Source organism: Petromyzon marinus, chromosome 73 (genome assembly GCF_048934315.1).
Source record: "Petromyzon marinus isolate PM22_M1 ecotype Great Lakes invasive population chromosome 73, UKy_Petmar_22M1.pri1.0, whole genome shotgun sequence".
Taxonomy (NCBI): Eukaryota; Metazoa; Chordata; class Hyperoartia; order Petromyzontiformes; family Petromyzontidae; genus Petromyzon; species Petromyzon marinus.
The window spans coordinates 8521280-8545731 of record NC_133739.1 but is presented as its reverse complement, the minus strand read 5'-3'; the positions used below and the strand labels follow the sequence as shown (position 1 = coordinate 8545731).

At 46.4% G+C, this 24452-nt stretch overlaps 2 protein-coding genes across 2 annotated transcripts in view; both read left to right on the top strand.

The window, feature by feature from the left end:
- The window catches only part of LOC142907016 (uncharacterized), a 167470-nt gene that overhangs the window by 35475 nt on the left and 107543 nt on the right, over positions 1–24452 (top strand). The gene's annotated exons all lie outside the window — the stretch shown is intronic.
- On the top strand, positions 1672–22656 carry LOC142907031 (uncharacterized). Its single transcript, XM_076055960.1, has 2 exons — positions 1672–3337; positions 18022–22656. The coding sequence occupies exons 1-2, from the start codon at positions 2568–2570 to the stop codon at positions 19622–19624; spliced, it is 2373 nt and encodes a 790-aa protein (XP_075912075.1). The 5' UTR covers positions 1672–2567; the 3' UTR covers positions 19625–22656.

The window sequence follows — 24452 nt, the reverse complement described above, 5'->3', positions numbered from 1 at the left end:
ACTTGGTGGAGTGAGGAAGCATGAATTCTGAGCAGGTGAAGGTGGCCAGGCATGGGTCTGGACACACCACCACCTGTGAACCGTGCCAGTGCGTGACAGTGGTGGAGCCAGTGGGGGTGGGGTAGGCACGTGCCCCCCAACGATCCGATCGAAATCCCTAATTTCGATAGGATCATTGGGGTTTATTAGTGACTAGCTTCACTACCCGGCTTTGCCCGGGACTTGGATTCTTGTCTTGGATAAATTTAATATCCCTTATATTTCACTGAAAAACCCTTAAAAATGTTGAAACAAATCAAGTTACCTAAATCGGATGTTTTCACTCAAGGAAATTTAACCTTAATCCACTTCTACGCAAGGTCGATTTTGGCCACTCGGGAAGGGAATAATGACGTGGTGAGCTGAAAATAGTCGCGTTCACTTAGAAATTCCAAACGGCATAAGCTGTGAAAATTTCACGACGCCAGAGCTCAGCGTTGGAGAGGTTTTTTGCTGCTTCACACAAACAAACAGATGTAATGTTTTGCTTCATATTTAAGATAGCAGTTCTACCCGTTCTTCACACGGAGGATATGTATTGAAACTCCGAGAAACCAATGGCTTCATTGGCCAGGAGCGAAGCGCCATCTAAAATCTCCCGGCACGCTGTTAACAGCCCTATCTGTGCTGCCAAATACATCTTTCCCTGGGTGTTCTTCCCTGTGTATGTATCTCTGCTGCCTTGTACCTCGTATCTGTTCACTCTGTCAATGCTGGTTTGTTCAACCCGGAGGATGAACACGAAATTTAGCAGTCTTCTGAAATTCGTGGTCTACCAGGCAAGTGTCTAACTGTGTTGTTGGCCTACTGGTTTTGCATCACGTAATTTTTCTTAGGTTTGTTGAGTTCTCGTCTCTCATCTTCTTGTTGTATTTGCCTCCGTGCAGTTTAACGCTCTCTATGTGTTGCGTTGATGTCACCCTATGTGCTCCCTCGCTATTTGTTTTTTTTACACCTGATGATGATCGCTTGTGTTGCGTTCGAAACGTCGTGATTTATTTTAATATAATTTTATTATATTTCTACATACGGGACTTTACCGAAAAAACCAATGGGTAATTTACGCAGTCACGAAAGCTTCAATTCTATAATCATTGCAGAGCGCTTAACTCAGGTGTGTTGCGGGTTGACGCCACAAACTTCATGGTCATACAAAATACAAAAGTCTATTTTTATACTTTTTTCATTGTGCACAGTATGGAGCCTACCAACATGCCAAATTTCAGGTGTGTAGTATGTCGGGAAGTATGCTAAACATTTCGAACAGACACGCACACACACGTATCCACACATTTCCATTTTATATATAGACTAGCTTTACTACCCGGCTTTGCCTGGGACTTTGATTCTTGGATTTAAACACGGCCTTTGTGGAGTGTTGGGGGGGGGGGTGTGCGTGACGTCAGCAGGCACACTGCGTAACGATGCCGCATAGGGTGACATCTCAGATATGATGGCTATTTTAATACTTTGTGCATTGTGTCCAGTCTGGAAGCTACCCACATGCCAAATTTCCAGTTTGTGTTGCATGTTGGCAAGTCTGCTGAACATTTCAAACAGACACACATTCACAAATTTCCCTTTCATAGTTATAGATGAATCAGCATTGTGCGACTCCCCCCACTGCCACCGCGTGGCATATTATTACGTGCCAGGGACTCTATGAGAGGACAACAGTCCGTGTTCATAATTGGCAATAAGTAACGGCAAAGCTGTTACAAGTGACTCACAGAATTGTGCGCAGTTGCGTATGCAGTACACGACTTCCCTGAAGCGAGCGCGATGCCTTTCACACGCGTCGAATTAAAAGCATAGGACAAGTCCTTAGTAACAACTCCTTACTAATAACTCCTTACTTACAACTCCTTACTAACAACTCTTTACTTACTAACAACTCCTTACTAACAACTCCTATCATTTTTCATTGCTGAAAGGGGTTGCCCCCCCCCTACCTGAAAATCCTGGCTCCGCCTCTGAGTGTGTGAAAGGGTCAAGTTTGTATTTGCAGTAAAGTCTATTAACTCTATTGAGCACGGAGGTTATATCAAAACAGTAGTTTATTTTTGTTTTCCTCTGCAACTCTTCATAAGAATGTAGTCAGGAAGTTATCACAGCACACGTGCAGCTGAAGTCAGAACTCTTCATCCCAGCATTCAAGAACATCTGTGCCTGGCTTTCACACCTCTGTTGCGATTGAACATCAATTTATGCATTTCTGCATAACACAAATAGTATTATTTTCAACACCCTTTGCTACGTCCGCTGAATTTAGCTTTCGTAAATATTCCTTTTGAATCCAGACAGCCGAAATTGTGTGCTCGGAGTTTTGGGTTAACATTCATTTTGAAGATACAAGGGCTTCGAGGCACGTTTATGACCATTTGCCCTCTCATTGTGTGCCATAACAGCCCGTGTGATGAATTTGGGACACGTTTTCACTATAACATGAATATATGAATAAGTATAGACGTGTGAGTCACGTGTGACTGTATGAATGCATTCCTCTGTGCATCGATACTGACGTGTAGATGGTGTGGATATTCTTTTTTTCTGTCTGCAGCTGTCGCTTCCTCTGCAGGATTGGTCTGATGGAGCAAAGGCACTCGGCGCGGCTCGGTGCATATGGCATGGATCGTCCTGCACATTTGAAATGGCACCAGAGAACCCACACGGGAGAGAAATCCTTCAAGTGCAGTGTGTGTGGGAAGGCGTTTGCACAGTCATCAAATCTTAATGTACACCAGAGAACCCACACGGGAGAGAAACCCTTCAAGTGCAGTGTGTGTGGGAAGGCGTTTGCACAGTCACCAAATCTTCATGTACACCAGAGAACCCACACGGGAGAGAAACCCTTCAAGTGCAGTGTGTGTGGGAAGGCGTTTTCAGATTCATCTCCTCTTGTAGCACACCGGAGAACACACACAGGAGAGAAACCCTTCAAGTGCAGTGTGTGTGGGAAGGCGTTTGCACAGTCACCAAGTCTTCATGTACACCAGAGAACACACACAGGAGAGAAACCCTTCAAGTGCAGTGTGTGTGGGAAGGCGTTTGCACATTCAGCAAGTCTTCATATACACCAGAGATCACACACGGGAGATAAACCCTTCAAGTGCAGTGTGTGTGGGAAGGCGTTTGCACAGTCACCAAGTCTTAATGTACACCAGAGAACACACACAGGAGAGAAACCCTTCAAGTGCAGTGTATGTGGGAAGGCGTTTGCACATTCATCAAGTCTTCATGTACACCAGAGAACACACACAGGAGATAAACCCTTCAAATGCGGTGTGTGTGGGAAGGCGTTTGCACAGTCACCACATCTTCATGTACACCAGAGAACACACAAGCATCAGAAGGTCCACAAGGAGTGGAATCTGAAATCAGCTTGTGAAAGTCAAAGTGCCGCAATTAGCCCATCCCTCATGAAACAAGAACCGGAAGAAAATCCCAGCTTGGACACTTTTAAAGGTATCGAGGTGAAATATGAAGAGGTGAAGGTGAAATGTGAAGAAGTGACGGTGAAGAGCGAAGAAGTGAGGGTAAAATGTGAAGATGAAGATTCAACTCCAAAATCAGACCTTCACATCGATGGAGGCAACGTGAAGCAGGAGGAGAATTCTGACTGTGAGGCAGAGCGAGGCAACTCCCAGCAGTTTGTGGAAGTGGAGGTGTGGGTGGACTTCCTCCGAGACATTACAAAGTCAAATGGAGACCCGGTAGATATGTAAGCTTGAGACGATGTCGCTCCAATAGATGCACCTTTGTCACAGGCCTTTAATGACAAGAATGAGAAGTTGAACACTCAATTCCTAGGTTCAACCTGCAGGGTCAGAGCGGCCAGTCTTTGTGGACCTGTGGGTTGCGTAGATCTCTAACCATGAGCGAGAGCCAATAAGCTCTCAAGCATTCACAAGCTTCTAATAATTCCATTTATATGGTTCTTGCTTAATCGCCTCTGGCAATTCGGAGTTTTGTGGCGTATCTTGTCTCAAACACTCGAAGAGCACCCCCAAGTAGCAGCTGCCCCTGTGTGGTACAAGGTGGTGGCCCTGCACCGGCCTGCATGTGGACAAGAACCTGTCAGTAGGGGGCGATGGTTGATGTGGCATCTCAGTTGTGGAGTTTGTAGGTAACGTTTAGAATTTGATAAATTTTGACCCAGACGCCAGCATGCAATGGCCTACTCGTTTTTGAATGGCACAATAGTATGTTGTACATACACTGTTAAGCGTATTTGTAAAAAAATTGCTTGTTAGTACGATATAACCTGATGCAGTATATTTCACTGCAGTAATTCAATTTTGTTAATATGCCTGTCAAAAATTGAGAATTGTTGTATATGAGCCTTTTCCAAAATTGATATTAACAATAATATTTGCCGTTATATATCATTTTTTTTTAAACAAACGCAAAAAATTAATCAATAAAACCCGTAAGCCAGTCACACGAAAAACCAGATGTCGATCATAAACAGGCCATTAATAAATAAAGAAATAATAAAACTCTCGAGGCAAGGATGTTAGCAGCTATCTGCGAAGATCTCCAGATGAACAAGAGTTTGATGTGCCCTAAGGGAGGTCACGCAGAGGGAGCCCTCCGCAAGCCAGAAACGAGGACGCCCACGGGTTAAACCATATATTTTTTTTCCTTTGTCATTAAAACAACGGTTAAAATTTAAAATGCAATAACAAGAATACGCTAAAGTTAGCGGTCCTCGCGCTCACTCCAGTTAAGACCAGATACATCAGTGAATTATTATCCAATGATTAATTCGCTATCAAATGATTTTCACCTTTAATACTTTTACTGTTAAAACAAAGCTTGGAGACAAAATACAGAGTCACATCAAAGGTTTTCGAGAAGGAATGAGACAACGGGCAAACTTGCGAAAGAGTTTAAACAATATCCCAAGCAACCCCGACCACCTTTGTCTCTCGCAGCGCGGAGAAGCAGGAACCACACCTTATCACAAGGGGCCATCTGGAGCTAGCCAGACGGGTTAATGAGAAAACACAACAGCCAGCGAACACGTTTTTAAGTTAAAGAAGTGGCTACACATCAGTCACACATAAAATTAATAATAACGTGTTCATCTTACACGACATTCCATTATAGAACCTTACAGAACCAAGGGATATAGATTCCAACAATCAAGAAACGGACCTCTTAAACTCAGGATGAAAATTATTTTTCTTTTTAATAATTCCATCGTAACAATGCGAACCTCGGTAAACCGATAGGGGTGTCGGGAGGACGTAGTTACAAGCACGAGTCTTGGCGAACATGGGACCAAATGGTATTTGAGAAATATAAAGTCGAAAGTATAAAGAGATAGGTACTTCCGACCACCTTTGTCTCTCCCGCAGAGCGCGAGAGAGGAATTTCACGCCAGGGCAAACAGATCGTTATCGCAAGAGCCATCTGTACATACACACGAACTCACACACACAGACCACGCCACCCCCCCCCCCTTCACTGCAAAGAGATGAGAATGTCTTTGAATATAACGGTCAGCGCATTTTCAAAAAGTTAAGTCAGTCAAGACAGATCAGCGATTCAAAACGTCCACAAGACGAGCAGTCGCATGGAGCGGCTGGCTCCGAGCCTCGCTGAGTAGCGAGGATCGCCGAGTCGCGATGTATCAACGAGATTGAGTCATACAGCAGTGGAGAGAAACTGCTGTCAGCGAACCAGTGCGGGCGCGTTCGCGCACTTCAACAGAGAGAGCACGTGCGACTCAACTCACTCAACAGAAGAAAACGCTTGGCCAGCCGCCAACAAAGTATCAGCGAATCAGCGCTGAGAGCGCTCGAGCATCTCCACAGAGGAAGCACGTGCAACGTGGCTCAACCAGCAGCGGAAAAGCACGAGCAGCCTCCAACAACTTCAGCAAACCAGTGACCTAGCGCATGCGACTTGAGTCATACAGCAGTGGAGGAAACCTGCTGTCAGAGAGCCGCCAACAACCTCAACAAAGAGAGCACGTGCGACTCGGCTCACTCAGCAGAAGAAAAACTTGACCTGTCGCCCGCGAGCGCAGCGTCAGATACTACAGCAGTGAAAAGAGTGCGGCCAGCAAAGCCAAGCAAGAGCGTGCAGCAGCTCAGCCAGCAGTGGAGAGAAACTGCTGTCAGCGAACCAGCACGGGCGCGTTCGCGCATCTTCAAGGAGAGGGAGCGTGTGCCACCAGCGTGCCATCAGCACCAGCATCAGCACCAACGCGTGCCAACAGCGTGCCACCAGCGTGCCACCAGCACCAGCGCGTGCCAACAGCGTGCCACCAGCATCAGCACCAGCATCAGCACCAGCATCGGCACCAGCGCGTGCCAACAGCGTGCCACCAGCGTGCCTCCAGCGTGCTACAGCGCGCAACTTCGCGTCACCAGCGCTGAGAGGGCAGCGGCCCCGTACTCAACACCCATCGGCGCGACGACGGCGAGCGTCGTGCTGACTCATCCAGCCAGCGGTGGACAGAAATTGTGACGAGCCGTTCGTATTCAACCCCTCCCCCACACTCTCCCCCTCACTCCCCCACCGCGCCGCAACACACAGGAAACACATTTTGGACACCAGAGATGCTAACCTCGGCATCTGCTTTACGCAAAGAATTGAACCGGTGATAAAGAAGACGCACGATACGCATATCGGGATAATCAAGAAGGGTCGCCACTCCAAGGTGGTGCATTAAAAATCAATTCATAACGAAAAATACTGCTGTCATTGAGTTGCATAATAACCAATCGTCCTACTGTTAACAGCGTGATAAGAATTGACTTGAAGGTCTATGAATGGATGTGGTACTGTGTGGGCGATGTTTAAATGCGAATTTACATTATAAGGTTAAGGTTTTGATAGAATAGTTTGCATGTATTAATCTCGTCCTCAACAGTCGATCGATTGCGTTACGCGTCGGGAATTAACCACAGGTGCCGTTATCAAAGTGAAACAACGCAATCGTGATGGTATCATGTTAACGCTGTGTTGAAATTCCAAGATCGAGAGTTTTCATATTATTCAAAAATTAAAGTTAGCTAGAAAATAAAATGTATTAAAGCATAAAAGTTGTGTGTGATTCTTCCTGAAATTCTGCATAATATTGTTCTGCGTATGAGATCTGAATCCTGGGGACCTATCATAAGCACACTATCACCACACATAATCCATAACACACATAATTCATAATGTTCAATCGAGAGTAATCGTATCCTTATCGATAATACGGAATTAAATAGGAGAGTCGAATCGACTCTCTCTCATTCATGCTCACAAGACCTACAGAACTGCATACGATCAATTGCGTTATTCCAATTCATAACACAATCCTCGTCACCGAGGCTCGACCTGCATTATCATAACCACGCCCACTCTCATAAATTAATACAAGTATCTCTCGAGTCAGCATAATTTATGTGCATAATTACACCAATTAACATAATTTCGGATAAATTATGCAAATTTTAAATTTCATTTAATTTTTATCATTTTCATCAATTTTCATAACACCTATATGTACAACAGAATGAATACTTGTCTGTGTGTGTACATGTAACATTTTGTCTATAAGGGGCAAACATTGAATAAGTGATGTTAGGACAAAGTGTGTGTTTTGGAAGTAACCTGTACAGATAACTCAGGTGAGACTCATTGCTCTTGTGATACAGGTCAAAGGGTATTTTTGTGTTTTCAGGAAGCATCTCTCTCTGGAGCAACTCATTGTCTTTGAAATAGGGAGCACACTCGGATCATTAATCAGTTACAAGGAATACCACTCAAAGGTTACACGTAAAGGAGATACATTCTCTACAACACGAATTATAATTTCGTATTACGTGTTGACGTTTATTTTGTCGAACTAGGACATGAAATGGTCCTTGCTGATTAACGTCTGGATGTTCACAACCAAGGGCTTGAAGCAAGCCTGACTGCCTGCGGTGTCCCTCACAAACATTTACGGCCTTGGGCCAGGAAAGTCACGGAAGAAATTGCACACGAACGACGCCTCCATGCAAGCACCCGGTGCTCCGTTTTGAAGTTTGAAAATGAAACAACTTTGAATTGTGTTATGTTTTCAATTGGATAATTGTATTTCTTCATTAAAAGCGTATTAATTGAAAACGATATTTCGTGTGAATTTTCTCTCGTCGTAAAGTAGATGGCCTTGCCGGGGGTCCGGTTCGATGCGGACTTTCACCTGGTTGGGGTCGCGGGATCGAGACGAGGCGACACAGAGCTGCTGGCCGTGCGAGAAGACCGCCGTCTGCAGATCGATTCCAACGCGATCGAACGTCTGTCCCTGCGCCTCCGTCGTTCATGCAGGGGGCGCGTAGAGGTTTGCAGCGCCCCCTGCATGAAAACGACGGAACGTGCAGCATTAGTCACGTAAAGTTGTGCGTAAGCGCCATAACAAGGCGCTGTCAGCTGACCTGCCACCACGTTCACGGGTCAACAGGGGGCAGCCGAGAGAGAGAGCGAGGTGAGTAGGGGTCGACCAAAGTAAACCCCTGGCCCTCCCCCGTGAGCGGAGACTAACACCCCTGACCCCCCACCCGTCCCTAAGGCCCCTTAAAATATGATCTTCCAGAAAGTTCTGGGAGAGGGGGGGGGGGTTAGGGAGGTCAGGAGTGGAGGGGTTACCCCGACCTGGGGATAAAAGGCCAGCAAATTGGACGGGCCGAGGCAGTGTTCACCAACTCAAGCCTGAAGACATCCGAAGACCTGAAGACTGGACCAGCACCCGGGAACCCTCAACCGAGGCTCTTGTTAGAGCCGGGTTGTAGCGGACCAGAGGTGGCTCGGACACCCTGGGACCCTCCCCGAGCTCTAGCCAGAGCCGGGTTGTAGCGGACCAGAGGTGAGCTCCCGTACCCGGGCTGGGACGGGTCGTCCAGTCTTCCCTTAACGCCGGGCTAAGGGATCCCGTGGGTAGCAGAGACCGGATTGTGCAGGCTGCGATAGAAGGGAGGCTGTCGCTCCCGGAGGCTATCGGGTGGAAGGGGTCGTACCCCTGTCGTGTTACGGTAGTGTGTAGAGCCGAGTTCAAAAGAGTTATATTTCGATTTAAAGCTTTCGTGACTGCAAGGGTTCATCTTCTTTGGTTCTTTCGGTAAAGTAATGTAGAATGAGAATAAAGTAATAAAATAACAATAAAATTCTCACGACGTTTCGGCCACAACGCAAGTGGCCGTCTTCAGGTCAAATTAGCAGACCTGTTGGGACAACAGAGCTGCAATGAACGCTGTTAAGATTCGTAGCGACTTTTAAGCTGGTTGGGCGAAGTGAGGCACCTTGACAAAAGGGGGTTTACATATCAAATAGCTGAGGGATTAGCTTGTGACTGGTCACGGAAATGGCTATGTTAAAGTCAAAACCTACACATCCACAGAGGCAACTAGTAATTTAGCATTGAAATAGCTAAGGGATTAGCTTGTGCAAATAGCTGAGGGATTAGCTTGTGACTGGTCGCAGAAATGGCTATGTTAAAGTCAAAACCTACACATCCACAGAGGCAACTAGTAATTTAGCATTGAAATAGCTAAGGGATTAGCTTGTGACAGGTCACAGAAATAGATGTTAAAGTAAAGGCCTACACATCCACAGAGCTTTAATGAACGCTGTTAAGATTCGTAGCGACTTTAAGCTGGTTGGGAGAAGTGAGGCCCTTGACAAAAGGGGGTTTACATATCAAATAGCTGAGGGATTAGCTTGTGACTGGTCACGGAAATGGCTATGTTAAAGTCAAAACCTACACATCCACAGAGGCACCTCGTACATGGACGCCAAAGGGGGCTGCAACAACTCAACTGTCATACAGTAAACCGATGTGAAAAAAAAAATCGTTCATGAGGCCATCCACATATACAAACACAGAGACAATTTCAACCGAGAAGATGGATTCTGGCTTAGTAACCATTGGAAAGATGTTTTAAACCATTTCGGTTCTTAATTAATTGTATTTTACGAGGACCTTCAGACCGCAGCTCTTTCGCTGGCACTGACTCTTAATACCTCTCACACCACGGTTAATGGTATGGTTTATAACATGGAGTATAACAGCGCCTCGCACCTGTTTCTCCCCTCCTCCGCTCCGACCATGGATGGACTCGTCCGTCTGAACGGGGCTCGTAGCTGTCCGTGGTTCTGAAGTGGAAGGTAAGAATCCACCTGTTTTTTAAACCATATAACATTGTCATATAACATTGAGGTAGTTTATATTTTCGTTTTTTATTGGTTTACTATATGGTATTCATTATATAGTGTAGTGTATACCCAGTTAATGTTAATAGCTCAGCTTATTGAAGAATATATTGAGTACATTTAATATAGTGATGTAATTTAGAATTAGGTTGTTCACATCGGTTTACTGTATGGCAGTTGAGTTGTTGCAGCCCCCTTTGGCGTCCATGTACGAGGTGCCTCTGTGGATGTGTAGGCTTTGACTTTAACATCTATTTCTGTGACCAGTCACAAGCTAATCCCTTAGCTATTTCAATGCTAAATTACTAGTTGCCTCTGTGGATGTGTAGGTTTTGACTTTAACATAGCCATTTCTTTGACCAGTCACAAGCTATTCCCTCAGCTATTTGCACAAGCTAATCCCTTAGCTATTTCAATGCTAAATTACTAGTTGCCTCTGTGGATGTGTAGGTTTTGACTTTAGCATAGCCATTTCTACGACCAGTCACAAGCTAATCCCTCAGCTATTTGATATGTAAACCCCCTTTGTCAAGGTGCCTCACTTCTCTCAACCAGCTTAAAAGTCGCTACGAATCTTAACAGCGTTCATTGAAGCTCTGTCGTCCCGACAGGTCTGTTCATTTCACCTGAAGACGGCCGCTTGCGTTGTGGCCGAAACGTGGTGAGAATTTTATTGTGTTATTTTATTATTTTATTCTCATTCTACGTGACTTTCCCGAAAGAACCAAAGAAGAAGAGTTGTTATAATAAACGCGTTGCCTCAACCAGACGTCTCCGTGTGATTAGTTAAGGACACAACACTTGTATAAAAGAGAATAGCCAGTGGGTTTTCAAAGTACCTTCGTCTTACAGAAATCAATTTCGCGTGAGGCCACCGCATTAAAACGATGCTCAGCTGAGGAGGGCGAGCCACGTTGGGGAGGGGGTGGTCACCTTATCTTTGTCACGTGACGTAGCTCACCTGACTTCTGCCGCGACAATGTCTGGATGTTTTCGCCTGAGGACGACCGCTGGTGCTGCGATCGAAACGTCGCGATTTCTGTTTTTTTACTTCGTTTTTTTTCTACCTGCGTGAATTTACCGAAAGAACCAAAGGATATGAAAGACGTCTTGTCTGCTGAGCTTGTTCATATCCGTGTACATCGATGTCCCACATTGCTTAAATGGACACACCACACACAATGAAATAATTAGAAACTAGGACGACTTAATTTCGGGGATGGGCAAATATTGAGGAATCTCTTTCAATGGAGCGAGTTAAGTTTTTGTTCGATTCAACATCTCTCTGTCCGTCTGTGTCTCTGTTCCCCTCTGTGTCTCTCTCTCGCTGACTGTGTCTCTGTGGTCTCTGTATCTTTCATTCTGTCTTCCTCTTGTCCGTGTCTGTCCACCTCTCTCTCTTGTCAGTCTCTGTGTGTCTCTCTATCAGCGTCTTTCCAACTGTATTCAACTACCGACAGTAGCAACATGCGCCCGTTCAACTTTCACGGGCCCACGACTGCACGCGACTCAAAATTGCTCCGAGTCTGTGTGTATCTGGAACTTCTTTCTCACCGTACGTAGCCAACCATGCTAATCTGTGGGTCTCTCTGTGTGTGAGTCTCTGTGTGTATCTGGAACTTCTTTCGCACCGTACGTAGCCAACCATGCTAATCTGTGGGTCTCTCTGTGTGTGAGTCTCTGTGTGTATCTGGAACTTCTTTCGCACCGTACGTAGCCGAACCTGCACAGGAGGAGCGGCTGGTATCTGTGGAGTTGTTGGCTGGGTACCATCTGTCGGCGGGAGCGAGAGACGATGAAGCTCCCAAGCATTTCACTACGTTACCAACATCATATTTGCACGCATAAGTCGCTTGCCTAATTGTGTCTTTCTTATCGAATCTCATCTCAAACAATCGAAGGACGCCTCTCCCTAAGTGGCAGCTGCCCCTGTGTGGCACAAGGTGGCCCTGCACCGGCCTGCACGTGGACATGAGTCTGTCGGTAGGGGGCGATCATTGACGCGCCGTCTCCGTTGTGTAGTTTCTGGATAATGTTTGGAATTGCCACAATTTTGACCGTGACACCGACATGCAATGACCTGTGCGTCGTGAATGACACACAACGCTATGTTTTTACATCTGCCGTGAAGCAGACTGCGCATATTGTGGTGAATGTTACTGGGGTAGCCAGGTGTGCCTGTCGGATTTGAACCTTGAACCTCTGCAATAAATAGAGAATGCGCTACCATATTCTTGGTTCTTTTGGTGAAGTCACGTAGATAGAAAACAAAAATAAAGAAAAAAACGCGTTTATTTTTATTTTTTAAATTGTCATTTTATTTTTCTTTAATGTAACATGTTTTTTTTTAATTTACGCGACTTTACCGAAAGAACCCAAGAATATGAATTCCTGCCAGTCACGAAAGTTTTAAGTCAAAATAGAATGCACCACCAACTCGGCTCGCGTCAATCTGCGTGGAGGCGTGGGGGGGCCTGAGAGAGTTTCTCACCGGCGCAGAACTTCCATGCAGAGGGCTCCACGCAGCTTCGTGCGGAGCGACAGGCCAGGTAGCTCCCACAGCGTGGCGCAGCTGATTAACATTTATATTCTTGGTTCTTTCGGTAATGTCACGTAGATAGAAAATAACAAAAAAAATTGAAAATATTAAATTGATGAAAAGTTACCATTTGTCGACTGAGATGACCGTGCCCACCACAGTGTACACACACACACAGTGTACACACACACACAGTGTACACACACACACAGTGTACACACACACAGTGTACACACACACACAGTGTACACAGTGTACACACACACACAGTGTACACACAGTGTAAACACACACAGTGTACACACAGTGTACACAAAACACACAGTGTATACACACAGTATACACACAGTGTACACACACACACAGTGTACACACACACAGTGTACACACACACACAGTGTACACACACACAGTGTACACACACACACAGTGTACACACACACACAGTGCACACACAGTGTACACACACACATAGTGTGCACACTCACAGTGTACACAAACACACAGTGTGTACACACACACAGTGTACACACACACATACACACAGTGTACATACACACCTAAGGGGTCTCTGTTCAAGGGAGGGAACAATAGAAAATGAATCTAAATCAACTTAAACTCCAACTCCTCTCTGTGACGTCACCACTCAGCATAACCTCATCGGCGTGAAACGCCAGGGGGAGGTCTACCTCGCTCGTGACGTCATGTCACCAAGGTGTTCACCTCACCCCGTCCAAGGCGCCCTTGACCGTGACGTCACCTCTGCCTGGGTCGCTGCCGTTTTCTGTTCAATTAGAATCCATATTTGGGCAAGGCCACGCCCAGTGACTGGCGGTTCATTAACATAATTATTTCGTGAAAGCCGTCGCGACAGGTTGAGCACCCACGCCCCATCCCTCTTCATATGGGCCGGGCTCATTAACATAATCTATTCACGTACGGAGCCGCTCATTGTGGTAGGGGAGTGTTATCGTTCCCCACAAGTGATGTCATGTCACCTCCTGCTGCTGCGTGACGTCACGAGATTATAGGAAGCTGCTGCTCCGCCCTTACACTGAAATCCGAGGTGAGAAATTCTCATCGCGGTTGTTGTTGTGGTTGTTGTGGTGGTTGTTGTGGTGGTGGTTGTTGTTGTGGTTGTTGTGGTGGTGGTTGTTGTTGTGGTTGTTGTGGTGGTGGTGGTTGTTGTTTACCGAGGTAGAGCCTCGCATGGAAGCAATGTCCAGGTTGGAACTTTACAGCGCGGGGCCTAGCCTGATCGCGGGGTCTAGTCTGATCGCGGGACCTAGCCTGATCGCGGGGCCTAGACTGATCGCGGGGCCTAGCTTGATCGCGGGGCCTAGCCTGATCGCGGGGCCTAGCCTGATCGCGGGACCTAGCCTGATCGCGGGGCCTAGCCTGATAGCGGGGCCTAGTTTGATCGCGGGGCCTAGCTTGATCGCGGGTCCTAGTCTGATCGCCGGGCCTAGACTGATCGCGGGGCCTAGCTTGATCGCGGGGCCTAGCCTGATAGCGGGGCCTAGCCTGATCGCGGGACCTAGCCTGATCGCGGGGCCTAGCCTGATAGCGGGGCCTAGCTTGATCGCGGGGCCTAGCTTGATCGCGGGTCCTAGCCTGATAGCGGGGCCTAGCCTGATAGCGGGGCCTAGCCTGATCGCGAGGCCTAGCCTGATCGCGTTTAAGTTTAATTTGTCTTCATGCGGCTCGCCACTTTGTCACGTTGTTTTAGTTGTAAATATTCACGCGTCTTCTTTGGTTCTTTCGGTAAAGTCACGTAGAATGAGAATAAAATAATAAATTGATAAAATGAAATAACACAATCATTCTCACGACGTTTCGGCCACAACACAAGCGGCCTTCATCAGGTGAAGGGACGAGACTGTCTGGTAGGACAGCCCTGGACAATCTCGTCCCTTCACCTGATGAAGGCCGCTTGTGTTGTGGCCGAAACGTCGTGAGAATATTATTGTGCTATTTTACTTTATCAATTTATTATTTTATTTTCATTCTACGTGACTTTACCGAAAAAAACAAAGAAGATGAATCCTTGCAGACACGAAAGCTTTAAATCGAAATATTCACGCGGTTTTTTATTTATTTTTATTTTTTACACCAGGCCAAGCCCGCTTGAGCTGCTGTGCCGCTTTTGTTTTCAGAAGCGACCTGCCCACAACACAACACAAGGTGAGGCTCCTCAACAGCGTGGCGGTGTTCACTCTGGATGTGTGGCGGTGTTCACTCTGGACGCGTGGCGGTGTTCACTCTGGACGCGTGGCGGTGTTCACTCTGGACATGTGGCGGTGTTCACTCTGGACGCGTGGCGGTGTTCACTCTGGACATGTGGCGGTGGTCACTCTGGACGCGTGGCAGTGTTCACTCTAGACGCGTGGCGGTGTTCAATCTGGACGCGTGGCGGTGTTCACTCTGGACGCGTGGCGGTGTTCAATCTGGACGCGTGGCGGTGTTCACTCTGGACGCGTGGCGGTATTCACTCTGGACACGTGGCGGTGTTCACTCTACTTGGTGGAGTGAGGAAGCATGAATTCTGTGCAGGTGAAGGTGGCCAGGCGTGGGTCTGGACACACCACCACCTTTTGAACCATGCCAGTGCGTGACAGTGGTGGAGCCAGTGGGGGTGGGGTAGGCACGTGCCCCCCAACGATCCGATCGAAATCCCTAATTTCGATAGGATCATTGGGGTTTATTAGTAACAAGCTTCACTACCCGGCTTCGCCCGGGACTTGGATTCTTGTCTTGGATACATTTCATATCCCTTATATTTCACTGAAAAACCCTTAAAAATGTTGATGCTTGTGAGAAAGAAAAAAGGCGAAACAAATCAAGTTACCTAAATCGGATGTTTTCACTCGAGGAAATTTTACCTTAATCCACTTCTACGCAAGGTCGATTTTGGCCACTCGGGAAGGGAATAATGACGTGGCGAGCTGAAAATAGTCGCGTTCACTTAGAAATTCCAAACGGCATAAGCTGTGAAAATATCACGACGCCAGAGCTCAGCGTTGGGAGAGGTTTTTGCTGCTTCACACAAACAAACAGATGTAATGTTCTGCTTCATATTTAAGATAGCAGTTCTACCCGTTCTTCGCACGGAGGATATGTATTGAAACTCCGAGAAACCAATGGCTTCATCGGCCAGGAGCGAAGCGCCACCTAAAATCTCCCGGCACGCTGTTAACAGCCCTATCTGTGCTGCCAAATACATCTTTCCCTGGATGTTCTTCCCTGTGTATGTATCTCTGCTACCATGTACTTCGTATCTGTTCACTCTGTCTATGCTGGTTTGTTCAACCCGGAGGATGAACACGAAATTTAGCAGTTTTCTGAAATTCTTGGTCTACCAGGCAAGTGTCTAACTGTGTTGTTGTCCTACTGGTTTTGCATCACGTAATTTTTCTTAGGTTTGTTGAGTTCTCGTCTCTCATCTTCTTGTTGTATTTGCCTCCGTGCAGTTTAACGCTCTCTATGTGTTGCGTTGATGTCACCCTATGTGCTCCCTCGCTATTTGTTTTTAACACCTGATGATGATCGCTTGTGTTGCGTTCGAAACGTCGTGATTTATTTTAACGTAATTTTATTATATTTCTACATACGTGACTTTACCGAAAAAACCAATGAGTAATTTATGCATTCACGAAAGCTTCAATTCTATATTCATTGCAGAGCGTTTAACTCAGGTGTGTTGCGGGTTGACGCCACAAACTTCATGGTCATACAAAATACAAATGTCTATTTTTATACTTTTTTCATTGTGCACGGTATGGAACCTCTACCCACATGCCAAATTTCAGGTGTGTAGTATGTCGGGAAGTATGCTAAACATTTCGACCAGACACACACACACACACACATGTATCCACACATTTCCATTTTATATATAGGCTAGCTTTACTACCTGGCTTTGCCCGGGACTTTGATTCTTGTCTTGGATTAAAACACGGTCTTCGCGGAGTGTTGGGTGGGGGGGTGTGCGTGACGTCAGCAGGCACACTGCGTAACGCTGCCGCATAGGGTGACATCTCAGATATGACGGCTATTTTAATACTTTGTGCATTGTGTCCAGTCTGGAAGCTACCCACGTGCCAAATTTCCAGTTTGTGTTGCATGTTGGCAAGTATGGTGGACATTTCAAACAGACACACATTCACAAATTTCCCTTTTATAATTAAAGATGAATCACCATTTTGCAACCTCCACTGCCACCGCGTGGCATATTATTACGTGCCAGGGACTCTATGAGAGGACAACAGTCCGTGTTCATAATTGGCAATAAGTAACGGCAAAGCAGTTACAAGCGACTCTTAGAATTGTGCGCAGTTGCGTATACAGTACACGACTTCCCTGAAGGCAAACACCTTCAGCGAGCGCGATGGGTTGAATAAAAAGCATTGGACAAGTCCTTGCTTAGTAACAACTCCTGACTTACAACTCCTTACTTACTAACAACTCCTTACTAACAACTCCTTGCTTACTAACAACTCCTTACTTACTAATAACTCCTTACATACTAACAACTATAATTTTTCATTGCTGAAAGGGGTTGCCCCCTCCCCCTACCTGAAAATCCTGGCTCCACCCCTGAGTGTGTGAAAGGGTCAAGTTTGTATTTGCAGTAAAGTCTATTAACTCTATTGGGCACGGAGGTTATATTAAAATAGTAGTTTATTTTTGTTTTCCTCTGCAACTCTTAGTAAGAATGTAGTCAGGAAGTTATCACAGCACACGTGCAGCTGAAGTCGGAACTGTTCATCCCAGCATTCAAGGACATCTGTGCCTGACTTTCACACCTCTAAGTTGCGATTGAACATTCATTTATGCATGTCTGCATAACACAAGTAGTATTATTTTCAACACCCTTTGCTATGTCAGCTGAATTTAGCTTTCATAAATATTCCTTTGGAAGCCAGACAGCCGAAATTGTGTGTTCGGGAGTTTTGGGTTAACATTCATTTTGAAGACACGAGGGCTTCCAGGCACGTTTATGACTATTTGCCCTCTAATTGTGTGCCATAACAGCCCGTGTGATGAATTTGGGACACGTTTTCACTATAACATGAATATATGAATAAGTATAGACGTGTGAGTCACGTGTGACTGTATGAATGCATTCCTCTGTGCATCGATACTGACGTGTAGATGGTGTGGATATTCTTTTTTTCTGTCTGCAGCTGTCGCTTCCTCTGCAGAATTGGTCTGATGGAGCAAAGGCACTCGGCGCGGCTCGGTGCATATAGCACGGATCGTCCTGCACATTTGAAATGGCACCAGAGAACACACACGGGAGAGAAACCCTTCAAGTGCAGTGTGTGTGGGAAGGCGTTTGCACAGTCATCAAATCTTAATGTACACCAGAGAACCCACACGGGAGAGAAACCCTTCAAGTGCAGTGTGTGTGGGAAGGCGTTTGCACAGTCACCAAATCTTCAAGTACACCAGAGAACCCACACGGGAGAGAAACCCTTCAAGTGCAGTGTGTGTGGGAAGGCGTTTTCAGATTCATCTCCTCTTGTAGCACACCGGAGAACACACACAGGAGAGAAACCCTTCAAGTGCAGTGTGTGTGGGAAGGCGTTTGCACAGTCACCAAGTCTTCATGTACACCAGAGAACACACACAGGAGAGAAACCCTTCAAGTGCAGTGTGTGTGGGAAGGCGTTTGCACATTCAGCAAGTCTTCATATACACCAGAGATCACACACGGGAGATAAACCCTTCAAGTGCAGTGTGTGTGGGAAGGCGTTTGCACAGTCACCAAGTCTTAATGTACACCAGAGAACACACACAGGAGAGAAACCCTTCAAGTGCAGTGTATGTGGGAAGGCGTTTGCACATTCATCAAGTCTTCATGTACACCAGAGAACACACACAGGAGATAAACCCTTCAAATGCGGTGTGTGTGGGAAGGCGTTTGCACAGTCACCACATCTTCATGTACACCAGAGAACACACATGGGAGAGAAACCCTTCAAGTGCAGTGTGTGTGGGAAGGCGTTTTCAGATTCATCTCCTCTTGTAGCACACCGGAGAACACACACAGGAGAGAAACCCTTCAAGTGCAGTGTGTGTGGGAAGGCGTTTGCACAGTCACCAAGTCTTCATGTACACCAGAGAACACACACAGGAGAGAAACCCTTCAAGTGCAGTGTGTGTGGGAAGGCGTTTGCACATTCAGCAAGTCTTCATATACACCAGAGATCACACACGGGAGATAAACCCTTCAAGTGCAGTGTGTGTGGGAAGGCGTTTGCACAGTCACCAAGTCTTAATGTACACCAGAGAACACACACAGGAGAGAAACCCTTCAAGTGCAGTGTATGTGGGAAGGCGTTTGCACATTCATCAAGTCTTCATGTACACCAGAGAACACACACAGGAGATAAACCCTTCAAATGCGGTGTGTGTGGGAAGGCGTTTGCACAGTCACCACATCTTCATGTACACCAGAGAACACACAAGCATCAGAAGATCCACAAGGAGTGGAGTCTGAAATCGGCTTGTGAAAGTCAAAGTGCCGCAATGAGCCCATCCCTCATGAAACAAGAACCGGAAGAAAATCCCAGCTTGGACACTTTTAAAGGTATCGAGGTGAAATATGAAGAGGTGAAGGTGAAATGTGAAGAAGTGATGGTGAAGAGCGAAGAAGTGAGGGTAAAATGTGAAGATGAAGATTCAACTCCAAAATCAGACCTTCACATCGATGGAGGCAACGTGAGGCAGGAGGAGAATTCTGACTTTGAGGCAGAGCGAGGCAACTCCCAGCAGTTTGTGGAAGTGGAGGTGTGGGTGGACTTCCTCCGAGACATTACAAAGTCAAATGGAGACCCGGTAGATATGTAAGCTTGAGACGATGTCGCTCCAATAGATGCACCTTTGTCACAGGCCTTTAATGACAAGAATGAGAAGTTGAACACTCAATTCCTAGGTTCAACCTGCAGGGTAAGAGCGGCCAGTCTTTGTGAACCTGTGGGTTGCGTAGATCTCTAACCATGAGCGAGAGCCAATAAGCTTCCAAGCAATCACAAGGTTCTAATAATTCCATTTATATGGTGCTTGCTTAATCGCCTCTGGCAATTCGGAGTGTTGTGTTATATCTCGTCTCAAACACTCGAAGAGCACCCCCACGTAGCAGCTGCCCCTGTGTGGTACAAAGTGGTGGCCCTGCACCGGCCTGCATGTGGACAAGAACCTGTCAGTAGGGGGCGATGGTTGATGTGGCATCTCAGTTGTGGAGTTTGTAGGTAACGTTTAGAATTTGATAAATTTTGACCCAGACGCCAGCATGCAATGGCCTACTCGTTTTTGAATGGCGCAATAGTATGTTGTACATACACTGTTAAGCGTATTTGTAAAAAAAAATAGCTTGTTAGTACGATATAACCTGATGCAGTATATTTCACTGCAGTAATTCGATTTTGTTAATATGCCTGTCAATAATTGAGAATTGTTGCATATGAGCCTTTTCCAAAATTGATATTAACAATAATATTTGCCATTATATATATTTTTTTAAACGATAAAAATTAATCAATAAAACCCGTAAGCCAGGCACACGAAAAACCAGATGTCGATCATAAACAGGCCATTAATAAATAAATAATAAAACTCTCGAGGCGAGGATGTTAGCAGCTATCTGCGAAGATCTCCAGATGAACAAGAGTTTGATGGGCCCTAAGGGAGGTCACCCAGAGGGAGCCCTCCACAAGCCAGAAACGAGGACGCCCACGGGTTAAACCATATATATTTTTTCCTTTGTCATTAAAACAACGGTTAAAATTAAAAATGCAATAACAAGAATAAGCTAAAGTTAGCGGTCCTCGCGCTCACTCCAATTAATACCAGGCCACCAGATACATCAGTGAATTATTATCCAATGATTAATTTGCTATCAAATGATTTTCACCTTTAATACTTTTACTGTTAAAACAAAGCTTGGAGACAAAATACAGAGTCACATTAAAGGTTTTTGAGAAGGAATGAGACAACGGGCAAACTTGCGAAAGAGTTTAAACAATATCCCAAGCAACCCCGACCACCTTTGTCTCTCGCAGCGCGGAGAAGCAGGAACCACACCTTATCACAAGGGGCCATCTGGAGCTAGCCAGACGGGTTAATGAGAAAACACACAACAGCCAGCGAACACGTTTTTCAGTTAAAGAAGTGGCTACACATCAGTCACACATAAAAGTAAGAATAACGAGTTCACCTTACACGACATTCCATTATAGAACCTTACAGAACCAAGGGATATACATTCCAACAATCAAGAAACGGACCTCTTAAACTCGGGATGAAAATTATTTTTCTTTTTAATAATTCCATCGTAACAATGCGAACCTCGGTAAACCGAGAGTGGTGTCGGGAGGACGTAGTTACAAGCACGAGTCTTGGCGAACATGGGACCAAATGGTATTTGAGAAATATAAAGTCGAAAGTATAAAGAGATAGGTACTCCCGACCACCTTTGTCTCTCCCGCAGAGCGCGAGAGAGGAATTTCATGCCAGGGCAAACAGATCGTTATCGCAGGAGCCATCTGTACACAAACACGAACTCACACACACAGACCACGCCCCCCCCCCTTCACTGCAAAGAGAGAAGAATGTCTTTGAATATAACGATATAACGATTCAAGACGTCCACAAGACGAGCAGTTGCATGGAGCGGCTGGCTCCGAGCCTCGCCGAGTAGCGAGGATCGCTGAGTCGCGATGTATCAACGAGATTGAGTCATACAGCAGTGGAGGAAACCTGCTGTCAGAGAGCCGCCAACAACCTCAACAAAGAGAGCGCGTGCGACTCGGCTCACTCAGCAGAAGAAAAACTTGACCTGTCGCCCGCGAGCGCAGCGTCGGATACTACAGCAGCGGAAAGAGCGCGGCCAGCAAAGCCAAGCAAGAGCGTGCAGCAGCTCATCCAGCAGTGGAGAGAAACTGCTGTCAGCGAACCAGCACGGGCGCGTTCGCGCATCTTCAAGGAGAGTGAGCGCGCTCCACCAGTGTGCCATCAGCATCAGCACCAGCGCGTGCCAACAGCGTGCCACCAGCGTGCCACCAGCACCAGCGCGTGCCAACAGCGTGCCACCAGCACCAGCATCGGCACCAGCGCGTGCCATCAGCACCAGCATCAGCACCAGCGCGTGCCAACAGCGTGCCAACAGCGTGCCAACAGCGTGCCACAGTGCGCAACTTCGCGTCACCAGGGCTGAGAGGGCAGCGGCCCCGCACTCAACACCCATCGGCGCGACGACGGCGAGCGTCGTGCTGACTCATCCAGCCAGCGGTGGACAGAAACTGTGACGAGCCGTTCGTATTCAACCCCTCCCCCACACTCTCCCCCTCACTCCCCCACCGCGCCGCAACACAGGAAACACATTTTGGACACCAGAGATGCTAACCTCGGCGTCTGCTTTACGCAAAGAATTGAACCGGTGATAAAGAAGACGCACGATACGCATATCGGGATAATCAAGAAGGGTTGCCACTCCAAGGTGGTGCATTAAAAATCAATTCATAACGAAAAATACTGCTGTCATTGAGTTGCATAATAACCAATCGTCCTACTGTTAACAGCGTGATAAGAATTGACTTGAAGGTCTATGAATGGATGTGGTACTGTGTGGGCGATGTTTAAATGCGAATTTACATTATAAGGTTAAGGTTTTGATAGAATAGTTTGCATGTATTAATCTCGTCCTCAACAGTCGATCGATTGCGTTACGCGTCGGGAATTAACCACAGGTGCCGTTATCAAAGTGAAACAACGCAATCGTGATGGTATCATGTTAACGCTGTGTTGAAATTCCAAGATCGAGAGTTTTCATATTATTCAAAAATTAAAGTTAGCTAGAAAATAAAATGTATTAAAGCATAAAAGTTGTGTGTGATTCTTCCTGAAATTCTGCATAATATTGTTCTGCGTATGAGATCTGAATCCTGGGGACCTATCATAAGCACACTATCACCACACATAATCCATAACACACATAATTCATAATGTTCAATCGAGAGTAATCGTATCCTTATCGATAATACGGAATTAAATAGGAGAGTCGAATCGACTCTCTCTCATTCATGCTCACAAGACCTACAGAACTGCATACGATCAATTGCGTTATTCCAATTCATAACACAATCCTCGTCACCGAGGCTCGACCTGCATTATCATAACCACGCCCACTCTCATAAATTAATACAAGTATCTCTCGAGTCAGCATAATTTATGTGCATAATTACACCAATTAACATAATTTCGGATAAATTATGCAAATTTTAAATTTCATTTAATTTTTATCATTTTCATCAATTTTCATAACACCTATATGTACAACAGAATGAATACTTGTCTGTGTGTGTACATGTAACATTTTGTCTATAAGGGGCAAACATTGAATAAGTGATGTTAGGACAAAGTGTGTGTTTTGGAAGTAACCTGTACAGATAACTCAGGTGAGACTCATTGCTCTTGTGATACAGGTCAAAGGGTATTTTTGTGTTTTCAGGAAGCATCTCCATCTGGAGCAACTCATTGTCTTTGAAATAGGGAGCACACTCGGATCATTAATCAGTTACAAGGCATACCACTCAAAGGTTACACGTAAAGGAGATACATTCTCTACAACACGAATTATAATTTTGTATTACGTGTTGATGTAGATTTTGTCGAACTTGGACATGAAATGCTCCTTGCTGATTAACGTCTGGATGTTCACAACCAAGGGCTTGAAGCAAGCCTGACTGCCTGCGGTGCCCCTCACAACCATTTATGGCGTTGGGCCAGGAAAGGCATGAAAAAAATTGCACACGAACGACGTCTCCACGCAAGCTCCCGATGCTCCGTTTTGAAGTTTGAAAATGAAACAACTTTGAATTGTGTTATGTTTTGAATTGGATAATTGTATTTCTTCATTAAAAGCATATTAATTGAAAACGATATTTTGTGTGAATTTTCTCTCGTCGTAAAGTAGATGGCCTTGCCGGGGGTCCGGTTCGATGCGGACTTTCACCTGGTTGGGATCGCGGGATCGAGACGAGGCGACACAGAGCTGCTGGCCGTGCGAGAAGACCGCCGTCTGCAGATCGATTCCAACGTGATCGAACGTCTGTCCCTGCGTCTCCGTCGTTCATGCAGGGGGCGCGTAGAGGTCTGCAGCGCCCCCTGCATGAAAACGACGGAACGTACAGCGTGAGTCACGTGAAGTTGTGCGTAAGCGCCATAACAAGGCGCTGTCAGCTGACCTGCCACCACGTTCACGGGTCAGCAGGGGGCAGCCGAGAGAGAGCGAGGTGTGTAGGGGTCGACCAAAGTAAACCCCTGCCCCCCCCCCGTGACCAGAGACTCACACCCCTGACCCCCCCACCCGTCCCTAAGGCCCCTTAAGATAAGACCTTCCAGAAGCTTCTGGGAGGGGGGGGTGGAGGTCAGGAGTGGAGGGGTGACCCCGACCTGGGGATAAAAGGCCGGCCCTCTGGACGGGCCGAGGCAGTGTTCACCAACTCAAGCCTGAAGACATCCGAAGACCTGAAGACTGGACCAGCACCCGGGAACCCTCAACCGAGGCTCTTGTTAGAGCCGGGTTGTAGCGGACCAGAGGTGACTCGGACACCCTGGGACCCTCCCCGAGCTCTAGCCAGAGCCGGGTTGTAGCGGACCAGAGGTGAGCTCCCGTACC